The sequence below is a fragment of the Anarrhichthys ocellatus genome, unplaced genomic scaffold (assembly GCF_004355925.1).
Source record: "Anarrhichthys ocellatus isolate YVR2014 unplaced genomic scaffold, GSC_Weel_1.0 scaffold17, whole genome shotgun sequence".
Lineage (NCBI taxonomy): Eukaryota > Metazoa > Chordata > Actinopteri > Perciformes > Anarhichadidae > Anarrhichthys > Anarrhichthys ocellatus.
In genome coordinates this window covers 1,876,172-1,899,182 of record NW_022280047.1, presented here as the reverse complement: position 1 = coordinate 1,899,182, position 23,011 = coordinate 1,876,172, and the positions used below count along the sequence as shown (strand labels likewise).

The 23,011-nt window shown below is 40.4% G+C and overlaps 2 protein-coding genes across 6 annotated transcripts in view; both read right to left on the bottom strand.

The window, feature by feature from the left end:
• Positions 1-6,145: 6,145 nt before the first annotated feature.
• On the bottom strand, positions 6,146-11,677 carry LOC116388448 (creatine kinase U-type, mitochondrial-like). 2 transcript variants are annotated; one of them, XM_031856330.1, is made up of 10 exons: positions 11,595-11,677; positions 9,858-10,022; positions 9,479-9,677; positions 9,298-9,393; positions 8,971-9,192; positions 8,774-8,859; positions 7,853-7,976; positions 7,440-7,574; positions 7,222-7,347; positions 6,146-6,436 (listed from the first exon to the last, which is right to left on the bottom strand). In XM_031856330.1, the coding sequence occupies exons 2-10, from the start codon at positions 10,001-10,003 to the stop codon at positions 6,320-6,322; spliced, it is 1,251 nt and encodes a 416-aa protein (XP_031712190.1). In that variant the 5' UTR covers positions 10,004-10,022; positions 11,595-11,677; the 3' UTR covers positions 6,146-6,319. The 2 variants fall into 2 exon arrangements, with proteins under 2 accessions (XP_031712190.1, XP_031712189.1); XM_031856329.1 differs by having other exon boundaries at positions 8,971-9,393.
• A 3,501-nt stretch (positions 11,678-15,178) lies between these two features.
• rasgrf2b (Ras protein-specific guanine nucleotide-releasing factor 2b) overlaps positions 15,179-23,011 on the bottom strand; it is a 39,739-nt gene continuing 31,906 nt past the window's right edge. For 2 of the 4 annotated variants that reach the window (XM_031856320.1, XM_031856317.1), the window contains 9 exons: positions 21,550-21,662; positions 21,005-21,065; positions 20,297-20,400; positions 19,533-19,617; positions 19,026-19,223; positions 18,500-18,579; positions 18,280-18,397; positions 18,125-18,193; positions 15,179-17,350 (listed from right to left, as the gene is read on the bottom strand). In XM_031856320.1, coding sequence (XP_031712180.1) covers positions 17,258-17,350; positions 18,125-18,193; positions 18,280-18,397; positions 18,500-18,579; positions 19,026-19,223; positions 19,533-19,617; positions 20,297-20,400; positions 21,005-21,065; positions 21,550-21,662 — 921 coding nt within the window. In that variant the 3' untranslated portion in view covers positions 15,179-17,257. Of the gene's footprint in view, positions 17,351-18,124; positions 18,194-18,279; positions 18,398-18,499; positions 18,580-19,025; positions 19,224-19,532; positions 19,618-20,296; positions 20,401-21,004; positions 21,093-21,549; positions 21,663-23,011 lie in introns of all 4 variants that reach the window. The other 2 variants (XM_031856318.1, XM_031856316.1) reach the window with 1 other exon arrangement.

Sequence of the window (23,011 nt, the reverse complement as noted above, 5' to 3'; positions counted from 1 at the left end):
GTGGGAAGTTAGAATAAACATGAACAAAAATTATTATTAACGCAATAATCATAACGAAAAGTTAACTTCCAGTGACAACTTCTATTTCCTGGCTTGTGTATTACATACAGCTGGTAGGGGTTGTGCTTATAGAAGGAGTCTCCTTGATCAATGGCAAGCGTTTCCTTTTCAATTTGGGCATAGTTAACGTGTGCCTTGGTCAGTGCTTTCAAAGCATGTGTAACTGCTAAGCCATTCTGCACTAGTACAGCACCTATAGCCTGATTTGGATGCTTCACGTATCGATGGTTTCACTGGCTGCTTGACATCCTAGCTTCTGAGTGATGTTTGTGCCCTATTCACAAGAGTATCTTTGATGTTCTCCCCGCTTCTTCCTGCCTTTCGTTCCAGTGCCTGTTCGTCCCATGTCATTGGAGAACCCATATTCATGGTATTTGAAAACTTTTGAGGAGTGCTTGGGAATAAACAAGCACAGAAGTTGAACCTGGAGCAGATTGAGGAGGACTTTGCGGTGCACAAGACTGACATTCAGACAGCTGATTAGGCCCTACAACATTTTTGTCTGGACCAACGCACAGCTATACTATGTTCTTATTGTGAAAATGATGTTTTATCATGTCATGAACAACACGACTCCAGTATTTGTTATATGTATTTTACATGCTTGATGATGACAAATTAAGATTGTAACCATTTACATTCATAAATGAGCATTCATTGGTGAAAACACACTCATGTGTCCGTTGCTCAACATATTAACTTACCAGTTTATATGTGACCTCATCTCTGTGGCTCCGTGTACCTCTTTAGAGAGCATTAACTCAATCTACTTCACAAGTTCAAATCAGCAACTGACCCCAGAGCAAACATATCACAACACATTATATACGGTATATTGCTCACACACTACTTGTACAGTGTGTGATTAATGCAATGCATCAGAGTCTGTTATGACTTACAATCTAAAATGTGTTGTACAGCACTGCATCTATTCAGGACCATTTTAGGAAGTATCAGCTGTTACATATAAACAAAAACAATGATAAACGTTTAGTTCATCAATTTGGTACTGCTCAGTTAATTGACAGCATGACTCATAAAGCTAAATTTACGGCAACTGAGTGTAGAGATCCTAATGTGCAATAGCTCTTTTTTTGACATACTGATTAATATGTAATTTCCATATTAATACACTGATTAAATCCTTAATGAGCAGAATAGATTAAGTGTAGGTATGTGGGCGTTTACCTCCAGTTATTGATGACATAAAGCAATATTAACCACAAATATCAGAGAATGGCTGTCTCGAGTGCTGTGAACTGTGATGAATACAGTTTACACAGAAGAGTTGTTTTCTTCAACTGGAGTGATTGCATAATGGTTCAAGTCCAGTTGTTCTCTTGTGCCTTTTATTTTACAGAGCACATTATTATAAGAGTGACTGAACAAAGGAATATGAGTTCATATGCAGTCACTGTGTAATAAACTGCTTTGAATAGAGATGATAATCAGCTGGGTGTGATCCTGAGGTCACTTGGTGATTTCTCGGCTATGACATCACTTTTCAAAAATGTCCATTTATTATATGATTGCAATATGTTTACCCCAGCAAATGAAACTGTGACCCCTGGCTGCCATTGGGTTGTACACTTTAATTGGTCTGCAGGTTTTAATGTAACATTTTCTTATTTTACATCAGTTATAGCTGTTATTTTGTAGTCTATTTTGCATACATGCCTAAAACAATAGACTGCCAAAGGTTGAAGTACCTAACCCTATCCCCACATGGACTACATTAAAACCAATGGTTGATAGTATTCTGATCCTATACTTAATTAGTCTAAACGTACTAATAGCACTCGAAAATACTCCACTACAAGTAAAAGTCCTGCATTGTCACTTTAGTAAAAGTAATTACAATCAAGAAAATGTACCTATAAGTATGAAAAGGAAAAAAATGATTGATGCAGAAAATCCTTAATATTATCAAAAATAAATTTAAATGATTGAAAGGAAAAGCAGCAATTCTTCACATTTGTGAAGCTCGAACCATGCATTAGAATTAGTTTGTAACTAGTAACTAAAGCTGTCAGACAAATGTAGGGGAGTAAAAAATACAATATTTCCCTCTAGGATGTGAGTCGAAGTGTAAAGTGGCATGGAAAGGAAATACTCAGGTAAAGTACAAGTATCTCAAATTTGTAGTTAAGTACAGTTGAGTAAATGCACGTTATTACAGTACAACACTGATTAATAACTATCAATACTTTTCTTTAACAGACTCTTAAATAACAAATTGTATGTAACTCAAATCAGTTGTTAAGATGAAATTCATTTAATTCATATCTAGAGTATATGAACTGATAATAGACAAAAACATGCTTCACAAACAAATCTTTGTGGACCTGTTTACAAGATACATATTTTACTTACTGAGAGTTTCTGTGCCACCTTTTGATTTCTCCTATACTGCCCTCTACTGCCTGCTTTTAATAACTACACACATGGCGATGCATGGTAATGGTATACTTCCCAATTGAAGTATTTTGCAAACAAATTGTCCTTTCCTCTGAAATGCAACTTATGTAAATAAGCAAGCTATGCCTTCTTGGTTGGTTTTGTAGGATTTTAGATATTTTTAAGAGTAGCAAAAAGACTCTGGCAGTATGCAGTCTGAAGGAAAACAATATGCAGCAAAGCTGTTGTTTAAATATGAGCACAGTTGACATATTTTTATGAGTATTTTCAAAGGAATCAACATTCATTTTGTAACACCAATTAATCTAGTACATTTCATTCTATATATTCACAAACATTTCAAAATTAACTGTTCAATGTGGGAGTAAAAGATAAGAGGAAAATATACCATCAGAATAATCAAGGATATGCAGGGCTATCAGTACAATCAAAGATCACCACTACCTCCAAAGTTCTTTGATTACCAGGAAGTTTCGTCCACGTTTGAACACTCAAAGCATCACAGCTGATTTTTACAGCATGAAAATGCAAAAATGAGCCAATTCACTCCTCAAATGAAGAGTGTAATGATGGATAAGGGTGCTAGAAGGAGAGGGACAACGACTCCAGCGTGTTTAGCTCCATTACACAGGTCTTCAGCGCAGCATCTAACACCCACGGAATCTACATTACTGCACATATCACTCCTCATGCATTCTTTGGTGATCATATTTTCAGCAACTGCAACGGCGAAAGACAATAAAAGTTCCATTAAATAAAGATAAAACATGGGATAAGTGTCGAAGAATTACAGTTCGGACAATGTAAATCCCACAATAAAGAATAATAGGACACAATAAAATCATAACATATTATCAGAGCCACATGTAAATTCAGCTTGCCAATGGTGGTGCTGCAACGGTCGTAATGTTGAGGACAGTTCCACACCTGAGTGCAGGTGCCGGGGTTTGCGCTCCAGCAGGTGAAACACTTTAACCCACACACTGCAGGCAAAGGAAAATGAACAATGGTCACAATGGCCGACAAGAATAACATAATTTCTGCCTTAATTTCTGTTCTGCTGATTGCTCATTTGCTGCTCTTACCTCCTGACAGCGTCATACAGATGAATGCCAAAGATACACACAGCCTCATGTTGAGTCTTTGATCAAATGGGAAAGCTCACAGGATTGAAGACGCGTTGATCCTCTGATGTCAAATGAACATTATCCACTTCATTGTGTGTTTTATAGTGTCAAAAGAAAACCCCCCCAAAATGACCACATTGTCTAAATAACAGCAACTTATTATGTTTGGGCATTTCGCGTTAGGGGAGTGTCCGCCAGCCACCCTGTTGATCATTTATTTGTAGTTGATGGTTTTCTTCAGTTCCACTAAGTTCAGTTCCACCAATTCATCATCGATTCATTTTTCAAAAGAAATCCAGTGTCAGAAAGAGTTTGCTTAACTTGAGTTGAAACAACACATTTGTCCCGTATGAGTGCAAAGCATTCAACCAAAACACTTGAGCTGGTCTGTGGTGAAGCTGAGACTGCAGCTGCCACACCTGGAAATGTCAATGTGTAACTAATCAATGTTTACACGGCTGAAATGACCCTGGCAGAATATTCAATCCTAATAGAAATGGCCTCTTGTAGGCCAACTATAGACGTACTGCATATATGCTGATGATACACTTCAAGTGATAAGTGAAAATCAGAGTTAAGCACTATTGGTTCTGTGTGTAGTACCATCTGACTATTCACTATCCCTGCTCAGAAAATCCAATTTTAGCATCCATCTGAATATTCCAAGCCTCATTCAGATTGTAATAATTGCAGCATTAATGGTTTACTAACACACACTCATATACACACACAGTTTTCTGAGCTCTTGTCTTGTCGTCGTGTCGATCTCTAATAGCATTAATAGATCTACGTCATTAATCTGCTGCCAGAAAGGGAAGAGTGACTCATAAAGACTCTCTGAGCAGCCGGATTTAAAAGGGCCAATCACCCAAATAGTTAAAACACCAATTTCTCATGGCAGGATGGCTTTATTTATATAGTATAATCCCCACTTCTTCTTGCCTAAGCATGTAAGTAACATTCAATTAATGTTAACCAGCCACCTCGGTTTGACCTGTCTGGTGTCTGTTGGTAATGAGCTTGGCCTGATTAAAGGCCTTGTATAGGAGGCAGGTAAGGTGTCAATGCCAGGTTAACCACCAGCTACCGAGGAGTTATTCCTCCTTTGGGTACTCTCTTATTCCATTATTTTTATTCCTAATGCTATTTGTTTCTTTTTCATAGAAGAATATACAACTACTTGCTGCAGTAACTGTGGCTATAGTCCTCTTTGTGAGTCAGGACAAGCAGGGGTTGAGCACTTAATTATAGAGTTGTAGAGGTCGTGACATTATTGTCCAATATAGCTCCGTCTTATTAAATTTGGCACTTGGCCATGACTTAATAACAGCATCTCTGTCTGAGTAAGAGAAGGAACAAACATAGCAGTTGGAGGTGTGACTGTACTTTGTGTGCACCTGAGTTGTGCTTTCTTTTCTGTTCGAGCTAGATTTAGCTCTGTTTTATTATCTTGTTATGCATTAGTTTACCGAAATTAGGGTTTTATGATACTCTCTAATAATCTAATGATATTTTACTTGTCAAATTTCTAATTGCTTTTGGTTAAAACAAAATTCAGGAAGGCTGGATCTGATAGACAACCAGTGGTAAAAGTATTCAGATCTTCAACTTAAGTCAACGTATCAATACAAGAATGTAAAATAATATTCCATTATATGTAAAAATATAAAACCTTAAATAAGAAAAAGTATTATCAGCAGTTGTACTTTCAGTATGAAAGGTAGAATTACTAGTTTTGCATAAAAGCAACCCCTGTGACTGATAGTGACGCATCAATATAGAAGCAGCATTGTACTGTGGTAGCAGGTCTATGGAGCGATGATAGTTTAGGTACTTTATAAACCGTCTCATCGTTAAGTCCTTTGGTCCCATGGTTCCCAACATGAGGTTTGGGCCCTCTCTAAAGGATCACAATATGAATTTTGGGTGTAGGAAAGAGTAGGAAAGAGGTAAAAACTAATATATTTGTATTGATCAATGGGGGATTTCCCTCTAATCTTCCCTTTTTTTTATAAAATATTGGAGAATTTAGCTTCAAACTGTTATTTTGTTTGCAACGACAGAGGCTGTAACGCCACCAGAATTGACCCTTCGCTAAGTCTCACCCTCGAACGCAGACTGGACAATCATAGTGTAGCATCGACCGGCTCTGACCAGGGTCTGACAACTATACGAGTCTGCTCCACAGACTCTCATGCAATCTTTCATTGATTTTCTTTAAGCTACTTTTGTGGATCTGGAGCTACTCATGGTTAAACGCTGTGCAATAGTGATGGAAGGAGATATACATTTCTAAAACGTTTTAAAAACCTGTGGAGCTAACATGAGCAGAGTCATCATAGCACATCATTAACTAGCGTTAGCACTTCTTTGCTGACATCATAGATATTTCCTTCAAACTCATTTCGTAGACCCTTTTGTATGCTTGTCTCTGAAATAGCTTTTTTGTTTTTCCAAAAGTTAGATCATATTTATTTTAGGGAGTGCAGTAAGCTGTGTGGTAGCTTAGCGTAGGGTCAATGGTAAAACAACAATACAACTCAGTTCATCAATAGAGTTTATTGTGTTTAGAATATTTGTACATGTAATTCATTAATTGCGCATGTAAGTAAGTACAACGCTATACATGCCGTGAATATCTTGTAGGACCAACAGTTTAATGAACAGCGGTTGGAGCGCCTACACTATTCCAGGATTCCCAGCTGAGGGGACCCTCACTTCCTGAACTGAAGAATGGGGGAGGGGATCTTGATGTCCTGCCCCTTCTCCAGCCTCTTCTCACACTCAATTAGGTAGTTAATGCCGTCAATCACTAGTTGTACCAGTTCGACCTGTGGATGCACGGAAACTAGTGTCAACAATTGCATGGTCAATGTGAATATAGTTGTTGATCAGGTTCAGGTGACATTTAAATATACAGTATATCATGTTATCCACTATGGTCCCAATATTTCGCTACCTCAGTGGTTCTTCACATGTATCGCTGAGGCTCAGAGGTCTTCAGGATTTTGCTAAATATTATGAAGATAAGAACTACAGAAGCAAATGTGAAATCTGCTGATTTGACTGCAATAAAGTGAGCATATTTTTTAAACCAGTAACACTGCACTAGCACTTTTTCCATTACATGGCAGGTAGTTGAGAAACACCTTTGTCTGTTTATAAACTGTCTTTAAATTTAAGTTATCTGCAGTTCTCTGCTTTGTGTTGTCCACTAACTATAATACATAACCTGCTGACATCTGGCAAGTTCAACTAACACCAGGGGATTTTTGCTCATTGAGTTCAGTCGTTCAGGCAGGGCTTCCTATGCTTGGATGTGATTGGCTTGGAGTCTAATCACAACCACCCTGACCTTTACTCTCTATGACCTGGTAGCGCTTGGAGGCCGTCATCGCAGCAGGAGAGGCTCAGCTCAGGGGACAGAGTTTCTTTTAATCTCAACCGGCACATCCCTGCCTGGATTACGGATTAAAGAACAGCAGTGGGTACGCTTATTCACAGCACCACACCTGCTGGGATGTCTGCTGTCCTGTGTCTGACTCTGTCTCTCCTTACCTGCTGCACATTTCTACTTTTACTTCAACGGCTGACTTAACCCCCTTGAGGTGTTTACCTCTGACTTGCCCAGACGGTCGAGGTTGGAGATGTCGACAGTGTCTCCCGTAGCAGCCGTGTCGACGCCTCCCGTGCCTCTCTTCTGTAGCCTCAGGTTATCCAGGATCCTTTTAAAGCGAGGGTCCTAGATCATAAATATCACACAAATTAAAATCATTTTTCAGACGGGAGAACTACAATGCGGGAGGGGCACGTGTGGTGTGTTTCCTGCAATACCCTGCTGAGGATGGGCAGGCGGATATGCACACCGGCCCTGAGCCCAGTCCCGAGGTTAGAGGGGCAGGTGAGGACGTAGCCCAGATGGTCATTCCACATGAACTCCCAGCCTCTCTCCTGAATTAGATGCTCCACCTACAAGTTAGATAAAAAAATATTTATACTTTACTTTACTTTTTGGAACACATATTTAAAATATAATTGCAACAGACTGGAGATAAAATATTTTTGATGTATTAATTCTAATTCATATGTCGTTTTTTATACTATGCTTTTGTAAAGTCTTTCCAAAGCTTTACTTTGCACTAAGATAAACTGCATGGATAAGGATTAGTTATTTGGGGAGAAATAAGTTGTTTTAAAAAATCTGCACTGGGCCATGTTTGTGCAAGAAGACATAGAGGCATGTGCACCTGTTTAAGACCTCTACAGAACCGTTCAAACACTCTCTTCATGTTTCCTCCTTTCTCCATGGATATGATCCTTGTGTGGTCCTCCTCGTTGATCCAGATTAAGAAGTTCTTCTCGTTGTTGTGCCTGAGACAATCAAGAAAGCAGACTTAAACTCCATTTCAAAGCTGAGTGATCGGTATCCATGTTAGTACTGATCTGCTGATATAGTTTAAACTTGAAGAGGAGAGTGACATTTGATCAGTGCAGAGCAGCTGTTTGGAAAGCATGTTAAGAATAAATTAAGGAAATAAAATAATTTATCAAAAAAAACTATTAGTTTGGGTCTGGAGGAGCTGCAAGTGCAGGTTTCAGAATGCTACCAGTGATGTATTAAGCACTGCATGAAAAACACACATGGGAGTCTTGCAGTGAGTAAGTCTGCTCGTTGTTTTCTGGGGATTTACAGCCTTCCAGCAATGGGGGGGCACAGTGTTTTCTACATGTTCTACATCTGTTCTTACATAACTTAACAGAAAAACACTGTAATCTTATTCAACCGTATAATCCACTTCGCTCCAGTCATATTGGTCCTGTACTGCGTGGTGGTGGTGCTTCATGGTGTCTGATGTCAGACACTATTCCTGTGTCTTTCCTAAATAACCCTTGGTATCCAGCAAATTAGTAAATGTCTTCAAATACGACACTGATAAAACTCCTGAAAATAAATTATGGGCTGAAGATGGTCGCAGATTAGCAGTTGTCTTATTTGTGTTTCTATTACTGTCTCCCCAGCACAAACCAAACACTAGTGATGGTTGTGAATGAAACCTCTGAGACAGATCTCCTCAAAAACTGCCTCTAGACCAACTATGCAGGGACTACAGCTGAGATTAAAACAGCAGAATGCTACTTCTTCTGGACTGAGTTTCTCCTAGTCTTACCAGATCCCACGAGCATCAGGCCAATCTCTGGCCATCCCAGCCGCCGTGAGCAGAGGTGACACAGGTTTATCAAACAGGAGGTGATCCTGATTGGCCGGTAAAGGGACAGAGGGGACATGGGATGGCAAAGGTCATCAAAAAAAATAAAAAAATAAGTACAGAACCTTGTCTTTCAGTGTGTGTGACTGTGCACTAACATCAATCAGCTGTTGCTGCTCTCTGTCAGACATCTCCCCCAGGCTGTAGTAGCGACCGCTCAGGTCTCCCTTCAGGCCGGACAGAGCTGTCACAGCCACGCGCTCCACCTCGCGGCGCTCAGAGCGCGAGCACGCCGGGGGGAGACTCAGTCCACGGATGCTACGACCGGTACGGACTCGAGATGACAGCACGTAGCGCTCATCAAACATTCCCGAGGTGACCTGTCGAGGAGAAAGCGTTTGGTCACTGTATGAAGGAGTAAAATCAAATGAACCAGACCATGTGATGCAGAGAACAAAAGACTTAAGACAATGTGCGTGTGTAACCTTGGAAGCATCCAGGTCAGTGGGGTGCTTCATCGTGCGAGGGTCGTAGCCATTGTGTCTGTCCTTGATAACAGGGTCAAAGAGCTCAGCAAACACCTGATGGAAAAAAAACCCCTCTCAGTTTTACCCCCCCCTTTTAGGAGTGAAAACACAACAACTCACTGCAAACAAGAACTCCAACCTCGTAGCTCTCCTCATCTCCTGCTACCATGCCCACAGTCTTGATGAAGGGGTGTCCAGGGTTGTCCACCCCGGTCTGGATGCATTGGTCCAGGGTCCAGTCATTGGGGGTTTTCTTGTCCCTCAGGTGCCCATAAATGGTTGGGGTCAGGGCAGCTGCCATGCAGTTGTTGTGCTTCCTCAGGTCAGGGTAATCTGCACTGTAGAAAGTTATCAACGACAAAGAAGCTTCACTACTAGTAGAGCTGTTTTCATAGTCTAGTAGTCCGAAACCCTTCCAAGATAAATGTTATTTGAAGTGCTTATTTTTTTGCATATAGGTATTTCTGCTGTACAGGTGATTATTGAAACACCTCACAAACACACTCACAGACTTGTACCTGGGTGGATAGAGCCTCGTCCTCTCAGCAGCAGCAACAATGTGGTCACTGAGAAGGTATCCAGATGCCAGTGTGCCAGCTCCTATGCTGGCCAGAATCACTGCCGTGTGACGGCCAGACATCATACGGGTGAAGGAGTTTGCCATGGTTATGTGGTCTTGTTACCTAGGGAAAGGTCAGAGGGCAAAGTTGACATTCCATCGACTTTATCCTGCCTGAATGTCACTGATGGCATCTAGATGAAGCTGATAATTGGGAATCAGATTGTTAGACTGCCCACAGGCACAGAGGAGAGCAGAATATTTGTTGTACAATAGTATTTGATTTCTCTTCTTAAATCTCACAGTGGTGAGAATATCACATTGTGTAAGATTGTAGTAATCCAAGAATTTGCAATGCACCTTTTTTATTGCAGTGAGACATTACTACATTTTTGGAGGTAGCAGTGATTGTGGATTTTGTCGTGAAATGACTACTGACAATGCTGCAGCACTTTTTTGTATTTGTTGCTCTGTGACCAATGTACTCAGAAGGAAACACATTGAAGTAGAAATGTAAGTCTTGAAGTGATAAAGTTGGTGAGGATACGGATGGAATTTCCCACCGTTTGTATGCAGTTCAACAACACCTTACGTTTACATGAAGATCTATCGACACACATCTTCACAGGCATCTGCATTAACCTATCAAATGCTTAAGTAACAGATAGTGCTGCTGTCTGTGTGATGAGATTACTCTAGAAGCAGACAGAAGCCTTCTGATTGGTCGCCTCAGGCGAGCCACCAGCTCAGGTGATGAGATGATTTGTGATTGGGTACTGAGAGAGACACTGACATAGCATGTCATGGCCCCTTGTAACACCTGTCTGTATAAAGATAAAGCATCTTTGCACATTTCTTATAATAGTAATTGCAGTTCTATATCTGTCTTAAGCTATGGGTCAAAATCACCCGTCACACACACCCACACAACACGGTATTGGTAGTAGCAGTCGGTGAGGTTAAGGTGAAGTGCCAGTTTAGAGTTGGCTTAAGCCCAGGACAACATATGATCTCTTCTGGCATCTTGAGCCGGTCATCTGAGTTTACACAAGATGAGCAGGAGAACAAAATAGAGACAGAGTGGGGTGAAGTGGTGTGGAGGAGAAAGAGAGAGAGAGAGTAAAAAATGCAGACATGTTTAAGACAGTAGGAGGGGCAGTACAGAATGTGTCACATTAAGGTCAGGAGGAGGGGTTAGAGGGTAAGAAAGACAGTGGAAAATGCAGGATTAGAGGGATCTTCATCCGAGACTATAGAAGATTAAGTGAAGAAGGAAAGTAATGAAGAGAGGCACCTGTACTCTTTGAACACTCTGAAATGAATAAAGACATGTTAAACCTGAGATGAACGGGGACCAGTTGTTGCCAGGTGGCTGGTCTCTGTTAATATCAGGCAGATTAAGATGCCCTAATGCAAGAGGCTGCTATGTAGGCTATACCGCGTGCTGTAAGTGTTTAGCCTTAGAGCGAAGTGCAAACAAAAGGCTGAGAGAGCTGATGAAAAGATTAGAGAAGTCTCTTTACTTGTGCACACAAACTTCTATTACAGACTATATTATAGTATTTAATGTATTATAGAATGCATTCAATTGCTTTTACTTCTCCCAGGGAAGCATGTGTGCATAAGGAGGCAGGAAACACAGACGGAGCTGCAAGAGAAAGAGCTGAGGGGTGAGGACGAAGAATCCACCACTCACCTGAGGTTTGTCTGAAGAGTGTTTCCTGCAGCTCAGTCCAGAGACGCTCGATCTGCAGAGTGAGAGCAGACTGAAGAACAGAGATGGGATCAGAGAGATGGGGACACTGGCTCAGGATTAGCCTCTCACTGGGCAACAGACAGACAATCCTCTTTCTACTGTCAGTCAGCATGTCTGCCTGCCTCTTCACACATGCACTCGCACACACACACACACGCATACACACACACATGCACATATACATACATACATGCATACAATCAAACTCAGTATGCATACAATCAAACTCAGCTCACAATAGGCAATTTCATGTGCTCTTCTTCACAATACAGAAAAAGAGCAAAGACCTTAAATTCTTTCCTCTTTCACACACACACTAATTACATAGCTCTGATGATCAATCAGTCTTAGCTACAGTACTACTTACGGTAATTCCTGTGACAAATCAGTATAGTAAACAAAACATGGCATCTTAAATTGAGCAAGCAGATAAGGGTTTATATGGTTTATATGGTTGGTTGCACTGTGACGCTTCAGCTGGAGGGTTACCTCTAATATTCAGTATAGTGACTCAAAAGGAAGACACCCAAAACATGCATAACTCTGTTTCACTGTTCCTTCATTAGCTGTAAGTATGAATATATTGCATGCGCTAATATGCCTTTTTAGGCAGAACAAACTGTGGGGTCACCTTCACCTTCAACCCTGCTCAGAATATATCCTCTGTTGCAGTATGTCATGTGTGTTTTGTATGAGTCAGTGTAAAGTCCAGTTTTGGCACTGACATGGAGGGTGTGGACAAAAGCAAATGTTTCCCACTGAGGAACAATAGCACACAAACTTGGAGAGTACAGCTGTCTGCTTATACTGTAAAGGAAAACTTTTTATTCAACCTTTTAGACAACAAATTCAGCATTGCCAATGCATTGCATCTCTAATATTAGATGCCCTGTCCTTATATCTTTTTCCAGTATTTCAAGTCCAATATTAATCATTTTCAATAAGCAATGTCTGTCTTTGACTGGAAAGGGCTGAGACGTCACACCCACGGTGTTGTGGTAAACTTCGCCTAACTGTCGTCCATCTGTCTCTCAGAAACTGGAGTCGTGTTGGTTGATCTGCTATAAAACTCCCACTGGTCACACAAATGCTTCCGGTCATCTTCCAGTCGGTTCATCAGAAGTAAAAGCTGACAGCAGATCCCACACTAACAACTTGTCACATCTCCTTGACAACATTTGGGGCGATGAATTTACAAACACTTGCTCAACTTGTCTGAGATTCACACCATGCCCTTTTTCTCTTTCACTCCATCTGCCGCTGTGTGGTTTTTCTCACACTCTTTCTCTACCTTTCCTTTAAATAGCAAACTAAATGTTTGTTGTTTGTTTAATATTTGTCTTGGAAGGATTACGGACTATACTATGAAAACAGCTCTTTTAGTAGTGAAGCTAACACTAACTTAGTTGTTGATAACTTTCTACAGTGCATCACATGGTCTGGTCAATTTGTTTCTACTCCTTCATACAGTGACCAAACGCTTTCTCCTCGTCAGTTCACCTCGGGAATGTTTGATGAGCGCTATGTGCTGTCATCCAGCCCTGGCAGTCTCCCTCTCTGTTTGCCATGCTGCTGCTGCAGTACTGTCCCTTCTCCCTGCAGGCACATGTCGGTACTGTTTGGTAAGCTCCTCTGAAAGGGTGGTTGGGATTGCTCCTCCAGTGCCAGTGAATGTAACATATGGTGTAGTATTGGTTAATGCAGCACCAAGCCTGGCTCCTCCCCCAACCAATTCCCTAATTAGGGCCAGATTACAAAAAAGCACTTGTTGGCCTCGGCTCATTGGTCCAATCCCAATCCCCCCCCTCCCTAAATCCTGAACCCTCAGGGACTTCACGGTAGCGAGCCTCAAAATCCGTAAGGGTGGAGATTGGGATTGGGCCATTTTTTTGGCCCCTGTCCTCTGTCTCTCTGGGGGCTGGTAGTGATTGGTGTTACAGGTATGTAGTTGAAGTGATCTTTTAACATGGCAGCATTTTTAAATTACATACTTAGTTGACTGCCTTCTGTTCTAGCTCATGTCTGACATGTTGGCTGAGAATATTGTGTTGGAACCCCATAGTTATACTGCCTACCTTGAGTTATTCTATGTGATAGTGCCCCATACCAGGTGGTGAGTATACGGTCACAACATTAAATTGTGTTTTGCAGCATGATGAGCCCTGCTAATCCCTGTTTTCCCCTTGTAGGTTCACCTGCTGCTGTTTTACAACTGCTGTTTTGCTATACTGTTAATCTGTTCCCAATTTTTTTCAAATTATATTGTTAAACTGACTGACTTTGTTTGTTTTAAAATCTTTTTGTATTGGTTCTATTTTCTTTGTGACACAGAGTGCCAATGTTGGGAGGCAGGGTACCCGTGGTGAGGACCTTACACCTCATGCATGCATGCAAAAGCACTGGGATATGAATGTAGAATGCTGAGATAGCCGTAGCAGGTAGGCGGTGAAGGTGCTGTGCGTTTGTCTGCTGAATGGTATCACACCTCATAGGCAGGATGGCCACAGTTCCAGGTCACATTACATGACATGTACACTACTTGTGCAGGTCTGTATGTCAGAACTTCAAGATAAAGGTTGTCAAAACCCTTCAGCAGAACTTCAGTGGAAAAAAGATAATGGCTGAAATAACTGTTGACATTCTGTATGCAAACCTCCAGTCTTAGTCAAGGTTTTATGTCATTACAGTTCTGTCCTCTGTTAATAGCTTTGTGTGTAGCCTGTGCAGTACTGTATATTGTTAAAATGAACGTTTTCATATTCCTGGCTTTGGCAGATGGTTGGACCACCCTGGTGCCCTTAGCAACAAGCACAAATGATTTGCCTCTGCACTTGAATGTCAAATCATCACTCCGGTTGAGGGACCGTTTGATGAAGGATACGGTAACAACTGTCATTCTAGGTGGTCTACCGTCTTGTACTGTAGTTATATGCATGAACTGTGATTGGCCTTTCAAAGCCCTCGTCCAAAGACGGAATACTCTTCAACAGCAGCAGCCCGAAGAGTTCATTTTGAAGCTGTAATTCAGTTTCTTTGCAATCAGTTAACATATGTTGTGTCTCTCTAACAATCAAAACAAGGAGAGGCTTTGAACCTGTAAATAAACAGGTTCTATACTTCATAACATTCAAGGTCCGAGCATTGCATATATAAAGCTCATAAATTGTTAGCTTTCACGTGTTGAGAATGTATAATCTAGTTCTGGTGTCTGGCTTGAGTGTGTACAAGTGTGTTACAACTGGTCAGTTCTAGACAAAGGAAATATATTAATCCTTAAATTTGGTGATTTCATGCTATAGTCTTATGGTAGTCTCTTAGACCTCAGCACCAGATAAAAACCCTAGATGTTCAAGAGCATTTCAACAGAAGTTAAACTATGCTAAAAGTATTTTTTTGTCTCCCAGTCTTCAGAGTTTGGTTCTGAATTTTGAAATTTGTTGATGCACCAGAGATTGTCGGAACCCTACATGCCATAGGTAGCAGAGGCAACTTTATATCATTGAAATTATTGCACAGTCCAAGGAAATGTGCAAACACGTAAGGCATGTTGAATTTATTTCTCCCGCATCTACAAGTGAAAAATGCAAACAAATACACGGAAATGATACAATACAAACGTAGCATCCTGTATTCCCAAACCTGTGTGTCAAACAGACTTACAGTCAGAATTACAGATGCAGTGCAGACAAGTTTTTTTTTTTTTTTTTTCCAAAAGCAAAACCTGAAAACATTTCTTCTGATCAATCTGTTTCTTCCGACGGCGCTACTCGATAACAACAGGCTCTTTTGCGGATGACACGGCCTAAAAACTATGCTTGAGCTAGAGACGAATGTGCCAGATTTGATGGACAAAATATTGTTCCTATGCCTTTTAACAGAGCCTCCTGACAGATACAGAGACAATATTGATATAGAAAAGAAGAGGGACGCACAGGGAGCGTCCAGTCGGACATGCACAACATGCAGCTGTTGTGTGCATGCAGGACAACTATGTTCATCATATCAGCAATACAGAAAACAAATTCTGATTATTCAAATGCTACATTTTTTTTTTCACTTTCAAATGATATTGTTTGTTTTTAATAAAGTTTAACAGAGTTCTTGCGATACAAGAGCCTGGGATGCAAAACTACAATTCAACATGAAAGCAAGAGAGACATAAAAAGACAATATAATCAATATTCACAGCATAACAATTCAAACTATCTCTTCATCAATCATATGTGTGGTAACTATATACAAAAATATCATAAATACAGTATCTGATGAAATAAATAGCATGGTAAAATAACGATCATACTGTCACTCAAGCGAAGCTACATCTCAGAGAGTGCAAAAACTGTCCCAGCCTACATCCAAGAGTTACACACTGGGACCTGACTACACGCGTCAGTGTCAGACAATTTGTCAAAGCCAAAGAAATCCAACAAATACACAAAAGCTGCAAAAGCTTTGGGTCAGTAGAAGTTATAACAATGCTTAAACACTAGAGGGAGATATTTGCTGCAATGACTTTACTGTTTACACTAACATGCTACTCTTAAGTCTACGGAACCTATTTTCTGAAAAAAAAAGTTGAATGAGTGAAACTCTAGTCCAATTTTAAAGTAAATCTTAAGCATTTCAAAGCAGGATTCATGTAAAATGTTAAGCTTGTGTATTGGCAACTGTGGGGAAATTGACCTACACTAGTGGAAGGCACTAATAAAGTGTTTTTATTTTGTATCATTCATGTGGACGTTGCCATTTGAGAAATAGCTTTCCATTCAGTCTTTAGGCAAAGACTACAACAGAATGCATTGTTTGGAAAATCCAAAATATATCAAATTTTTCACTTTAAATTATTTTCAATTTTCTTTCTACATTATATGTGAAGGCTTAAAGGCATTTTTCTTTGCCACACCCAGCCCACTGAGGATGCATAGTGGCTTAGAGGGTCACTCTGATAAGAGTGATGCATGCTAAGCTGAGGGTCAGGGGTCAGGTGGAAGGCCATTTAGACAGTTACATCCCAAGCTGAATTCATGCAAGTTTTATGCAGTGACCATCATGACAATAAAGCAAATATTTTTTTTGGGGGGGCTTTTGCTCCAGGACGTGGCACGGAAATGCACAGGCAACAGAACATAGACAACGGCACAGAGACACGAAAGCGGACATCTCTCTGTCACACAGTCTGTATATGCTACATCTCTGTTACATCCACTGCATTCCATCCATTCACTCCATGTGTGATGTCGTGTGCACCGCACTCTCGTCTGAGGAATGACGAGCGCACACGGCGACATGTCATTTCCTCAAAAACCCTCAGGCATTGCAACCAAAACCACCTCCTCTTGTTCTCCTTGAAGACAATCAATCCGACACTCCAACAGCCTCGTCCCCTCCTCATGCTCCCTCAGTCTCTTGTAAAAGCTTGTTCAACTGTCCTCATACTTGACTCTAAAGATATCTCCCACTTCAGTCAGTATTTCTCTTATTTCCAATTCCACGTCGCTCTCAAAACTCTCAGATTTCCTCTTGATTGATGAGATTGCGTGGGCGTGTTTCCCTTGGGGGGGTCCAGGTTTGGCAGGTTCCCACTGGCCACAAACAGCTGCAACTCAGGCAGGAAGCCTGGGCTCAATCTTCAGCGAGAGATCATAGAGTGTCTCTTCATCCATGATGAGAGTCTTATCCAGGAGGTACTGGGTCACCTGGAAAGAAAACATAAAAGGCGGGGAGAGATATTGGAAGTTTCAGAACTGCAACACAGACATACACATGTTTACAGCTACGGCTTCATTTTGTTCTGTTCAATTAATCTTTAACGTTAATGTTTCAAATGTTTTAGCAAGTAGATCACTAGATGGTCTTGAAAGGCTGAATGGGGATTAAACCAAAATGGCTTTGCAGTTATGCTGCTCAACTCAAATTGAATTTAGATCTCATAGTCGTCTGAATCTAAACTACTTTCCACGGTTCTGAGTGGTCCAGCTGTTAATTGATACACAGTGGATGTTAGAAGGATGATATCACCACTCACCAATCCTCTGTTTCTTGATGCAGAAACAGAGGATTGGTGATTAAAGATAGCTTCTGCCAGCCCATGTTTTTGGCTCCCAGAAACATATACTTTTCCACACTACCGTGTATCAAAAGGGATTTTCAATAATCCTTTCACAACAGCAGCAGAGACAAGCACTTCCTTAAAGGATCCGTGTTTTCTTCTTATTATGAACTCACTTCTAAACTCTACGATTTGGCTTCATAATTTCCAGAGTTTTATCTGGAAGTTTCAATTTTTTGAACCTCTGTTCACGCTTTGTAACTATGTTTTATAGCAGCTCTTAATAAATCAAGTTTATTAAATTTATACATTTATTATTCTTAAAATGTAGTGCACATTTGATGATGTTCTTGTTCCTGACAAATTAAAAGGCACCCCTATTGGGAAAAAAATATGAAATGTGTTTACAAAAAGAAAGTACCTTGGCTTGATGCTCTATTCTGTACGGCGTCTGCTGAAACTGTCGGATCTCTCTGATGATGTGGGATATCTAAAGAAAAGGTTGAATTTAACAATCAAAGTAAAAGTATACATGTATGGATGATTTGCATGTTTATTTTTTATGTATGTGCCTACCATCCTCATTTTGGAGAAGTTTACAAGACCGTCCTCAGTAAAATTGGGCCTTCCCTCCTCAATGAAGGCCAAGTCAGTTTGATACATTCCCAGGTACGGCACACACGGAGGGTTGCAGCTGGAGGAAGAGAGTGTGAACAAATAATGTCTCACAAATTGTCTCAAAGTCAGTGAAACAAAACTCATGATACGTTTAGTGGTGTAATTTGCAATGTCTCACTTTTTCAGGGTCTCCCTCAGATTTTTAGACCTTCCCTCGGTGGACACGGTCTTCTGCAGTTTGTCCATGAGGGTTTTAGCCTGGACAAGATCACGGATACGCATTTAAAATCATTTTTTTTAAACTATCATGAACAACCAAGGACACGCAAGGCTGTTGGATTAATCCGAGATCCACTTACTCTTACTCTTACTTTAAAAAACATGACCATAATGAAATGACAAAATCAGATTTGTTTGGGTCCTGAACAGGCAGAATGGCTTTGTGGAGAGACAGACTGATGATTGTATGATTATGGTTTAATCGATTTAGTGTTCATCAGAATTGAGCGAAGAGTAGATACTAAACATTCCAGGTAAATGCCTTTCTCTGTTGTCTTTCCCTGAACTCTCTAATGGCATCAATTCTGTATACATTTGAAGACATTAGAGACCAAAGAACTTTATTCTAATCCTCTATGCTGAGGTAAACTTTATATACACTGGTTTTTGCGTTTACAGAGAGGATTAATGGAGAATTACTCCACCTGTTTGCTGACTTTAGCCCAGGTCTTCTTCAAACGGTAGATGGCGCTGCGATTAAGCGCAGATGTGATCTCCAGCACTCCGTTGTAGTTGTTGAGACAGCGGCAGATGTCAGCCACGGCAACCCACTTTTCTATGGAGTTGGCCCTCGAGCCCACATCGGTGTGGGTCATAATCTGTGATGCCACCAGGTTACTCATCTTCAAAAGGAAAGGATAAGATAAGGTAAGACGAGAACTGTATTGATCCCACACTGGGGAAATTAGAAATTACAGTTTACTGGAAGTGCTGAATATATAACAATTCAAGACAAAATACAAATAGAGTAATATAACAACATAGTAATGTACATGTATACACTATAGATACATATTTCACTTATTGCACTGGATAATTGCGTCTATGCTGCGTAAGGTTGTACTAGAGAAAAATATACAGTATATAAGTATGTATGTATATAGATATAGTTGCACAGGATACACAAATGACAAAATACTGAAAGAGCTTACATCATTGAAGTGTTGAGTAGTTTTCATGATGTATGGCGTCCTCTCCATCTTATCAACCTTCATCCAGCCGAGCCCCAGGAACTCTCTTAGAGAGTCGGAACACATGTGATAAGTCCAAATGAGAGCGTAAAGGCTAAAATACAGCACAGTAATCGCATAAGATATAAATTACATCAGCTAAAGCCTGTGACTTAAGGATATTATCACGGTCCCGGCAGGGGTTGATAACATTACTCAAACTAATTAAACACCACCAGTAAAGACAGATGCCTCATGAAGGCCGATGAGAAACTAAGAACTGAACTAGGTACGCAAGACATTGGTTGTTGGATGAAAGTCTTGCATTAACGTCGAGCCAAATATCAAGTTTTAAGAAACTACAAAACACATTTCTTTCTAGTATTAACTATTTAACAGCAAGCTAACTGGGTTTCCTTATTTCTTCAACTCTTTTTTTTATTTTACAAACCAAAGAGTTGGATACTTTTTCTATCTAAAAACACATTAGATGGGGATACCATGAGGCATTCCTCCTGTGTTCGGTGCTTTATGATATGTAATGGCATAGATACATATGTGTCAATATATAGAAGAAATTATTTCCAGAAGCTCATTATCAAAGAATCAAATGACTAAACGCACTTTGCAAAGAATCTAAAATGTAATTGCAGGTGTTGCAGATGTTTCAAAAAGCTGATCTGATACAAGCAGTTAACCACATAGCGATGTAGATCACAGAGTGAGAGTGCAATGAGAGGACTGACTCGTAAGGAATGCTCCTGAAGACGATGTGATCCAGAAGGGTGACCTGCTCGGCCAGCTCCATTGCCGACAGAGACTCGAAACACTCTGCCTTCGGACAGTCCGCCTAAACACACGGACACACACCGACAGAGAAAAACAGAGTCATAAACAAGGCCATTTTCACACCATAGCACGGATAACAAGGAGATATTAATATCTAATAAAGAGGCTGAATGATGATTATGTTTTACGACAGTTGACAGTTCCCTGGAGAAGAGAGGTTGTATTTACCCCTCCTGCCTGGAGGAGAGAACAGTGGGTTTTGACTGAGGCTTTTCACATCTTACAAAAGGCAAATGTGTGAGTGATTCCCAGTTATTATTAAGATAGTAAACCAGGGGTACTCATGATAGCTGATTATTTTCATCTCTGGGAACAGGTTAAGTATTTGAAGGGAGGTGCGTATTAATGCTTAAATACCAAGGGGCACCGGCTTCATAGAGGCAATCCCATAGAGAACCACAATAATGTCCAAATTCAAATTAAAAGCTGCATCAATCACCCAGTCTGCAATAACAAAAGGCTGCAGTATCATTTCTTTCTCTGCAGTTTACTGCTGCTCCATTGATCCAACACAGTAATATCATATCAAAATCCTAACAATATGTTTGCAATGACGCACTTTAAATAAGTGATCAGAGGATTTTATGTGCTGCGGTTTTTCTCACCATCTGTAAGATGTCCTCTATCCTCAGCTGGGCATCCTCCTGCTCGTCTTGAGAAAGGGCACTAGGAGACAGAGGGAAATAGAACAGACTAAAGCTGAATAACATAGTAACAAAATGCAAAGAACAAGAAAGAATCGAATAAAAAAGAGCATAATACAAAACAACAGACAAGAATAACACATGATATAATATGACAGAACACAATGAAATAAAATAGAACAGAACAGAAAAAATAGAACAGAACAGAACAGGAAATAATATAATAGAACAGAGTACGGCAAATAGAAAAGCTCAAAAACAGATTAAGTGCAGATTAAAATACATCAGAACATAATCTAACAGAATGCAATATAACAGAACAGAATAGAAAAGAACATGGTAGAACATAACATGATAAAATAGAATAAGGAGAAGCTTCTGTGATAACTGAATAATAAATGGAGGACAATTTGATGGCAGAAACTATTGAGCTTTCAAGTGTTATATTCAAGTGCTTCACACACGTGCTGCATGTTAGTGTGCGTGTACATTTGCGTGTGCAACACCTTAGTATGTTGGCAGTAGCTTTACTCTCCTGAGGGAGCAGGTCTGGATCTCGGAGCACCTCCCCCAGGAGACAGATCACCGACATCTTCAGCTCCCCGTTCATCTCAAAGTCCTGAACACAAACACAAATGAACCTCGATGGTTGAAAGTGACATATGTAAGGAATATGTAAGGGTTCTCCAGCACCCACCACTGCATGCCTCACTTCAACTAGTACCCTAATATTGACCTAAAGCTAAACCTAATCTTAACACTCTAAAACCAGACTGCTTACCATCATGGCATATTTTATTTTCGACCATGATATTGATATGAGATAAGAAATGTATTTTAGGTATCTTTTTTTTTTTAACTGGAATATTTAATTGATGGTAATGATGTAGATGTTATGGTTTAAACTGTCTCTTTGTGAAACGTACTTTTTGGAATTGTTTAGGTTGGCGGACTGATATTCCAGAGACAGTGAAGTGGATGTATTATGTATACGGTCAGAGTTCTGTTGTCCAACGCTTGTGTTCCATTCTGTGAGTGAGAGGGAGTTTATGGATAAAATAATCAGATGGGACAGTCTGTTTTGAGCTAATCCAGAAAATCGAATACCTGATGTTACCAAGGTACCACATTGATGGAAAACAAATCGTTTAAAAATCCAATACTACTGTAAATGATTTGCAACATGGGCCTGGCGGCCTATGACACTATTAAAAGGACAGCTACCACAAGAGTATAAACAGTGGCAAAATATCTGGCGGTCGATACATTTATTTAGTCTCAATGTATACGTATATATATCATCATATGACTTTCTCTTGTCTCAACACACTAGTCTGACCAATCATCAGTCACTGTTGTATGATCCTTCATGTCTTCCGACTGTCCATTCCTCCTCCTGAACCCCCTCATTCCTTCCAGCCTTTACACCTTCTTTTCCTCCTCCTTTTCCCTTTTCACTCCCACCCCACTTCAACTCTTGTTCAAAGGTCAGTTTTAACAAGCTATATGGTCTTTGGCCCCCCCCAGAGAGAAATGTGAGTGGGTGTGCAGTGTATGTGTGTGCGTTTGTGCTTTGTTTCTTTGTTATCAAGCCAACCAAAGCTGGCCTATCATCACAGCATTTTGTGTTATTGAAGAAAAATCCATGAAACAAATCAATGCATTTAGACCTCTAAGCTGGGAGTCAAGCAATTACCGTGATATTCACTTAATTTGAGGCAACACTGGCGCTTCAGCAGAAGAGTAGGTGGACTGAGGCTGGTTGTCCAATTGATACGGCAACAATATGCAGTGTTTGTGTGCACATGGCTGTTTACATGCTCAAGTGAAAGCAGTGGAGCAGAGAGACAGAGAACGCATCCGACACCTGCTTTAATGAGACCACAGATTTGATCACCCCAGCAAAACAGGGGACCACACGCACACACACACACACACACACACACACACACACACACACACACACAC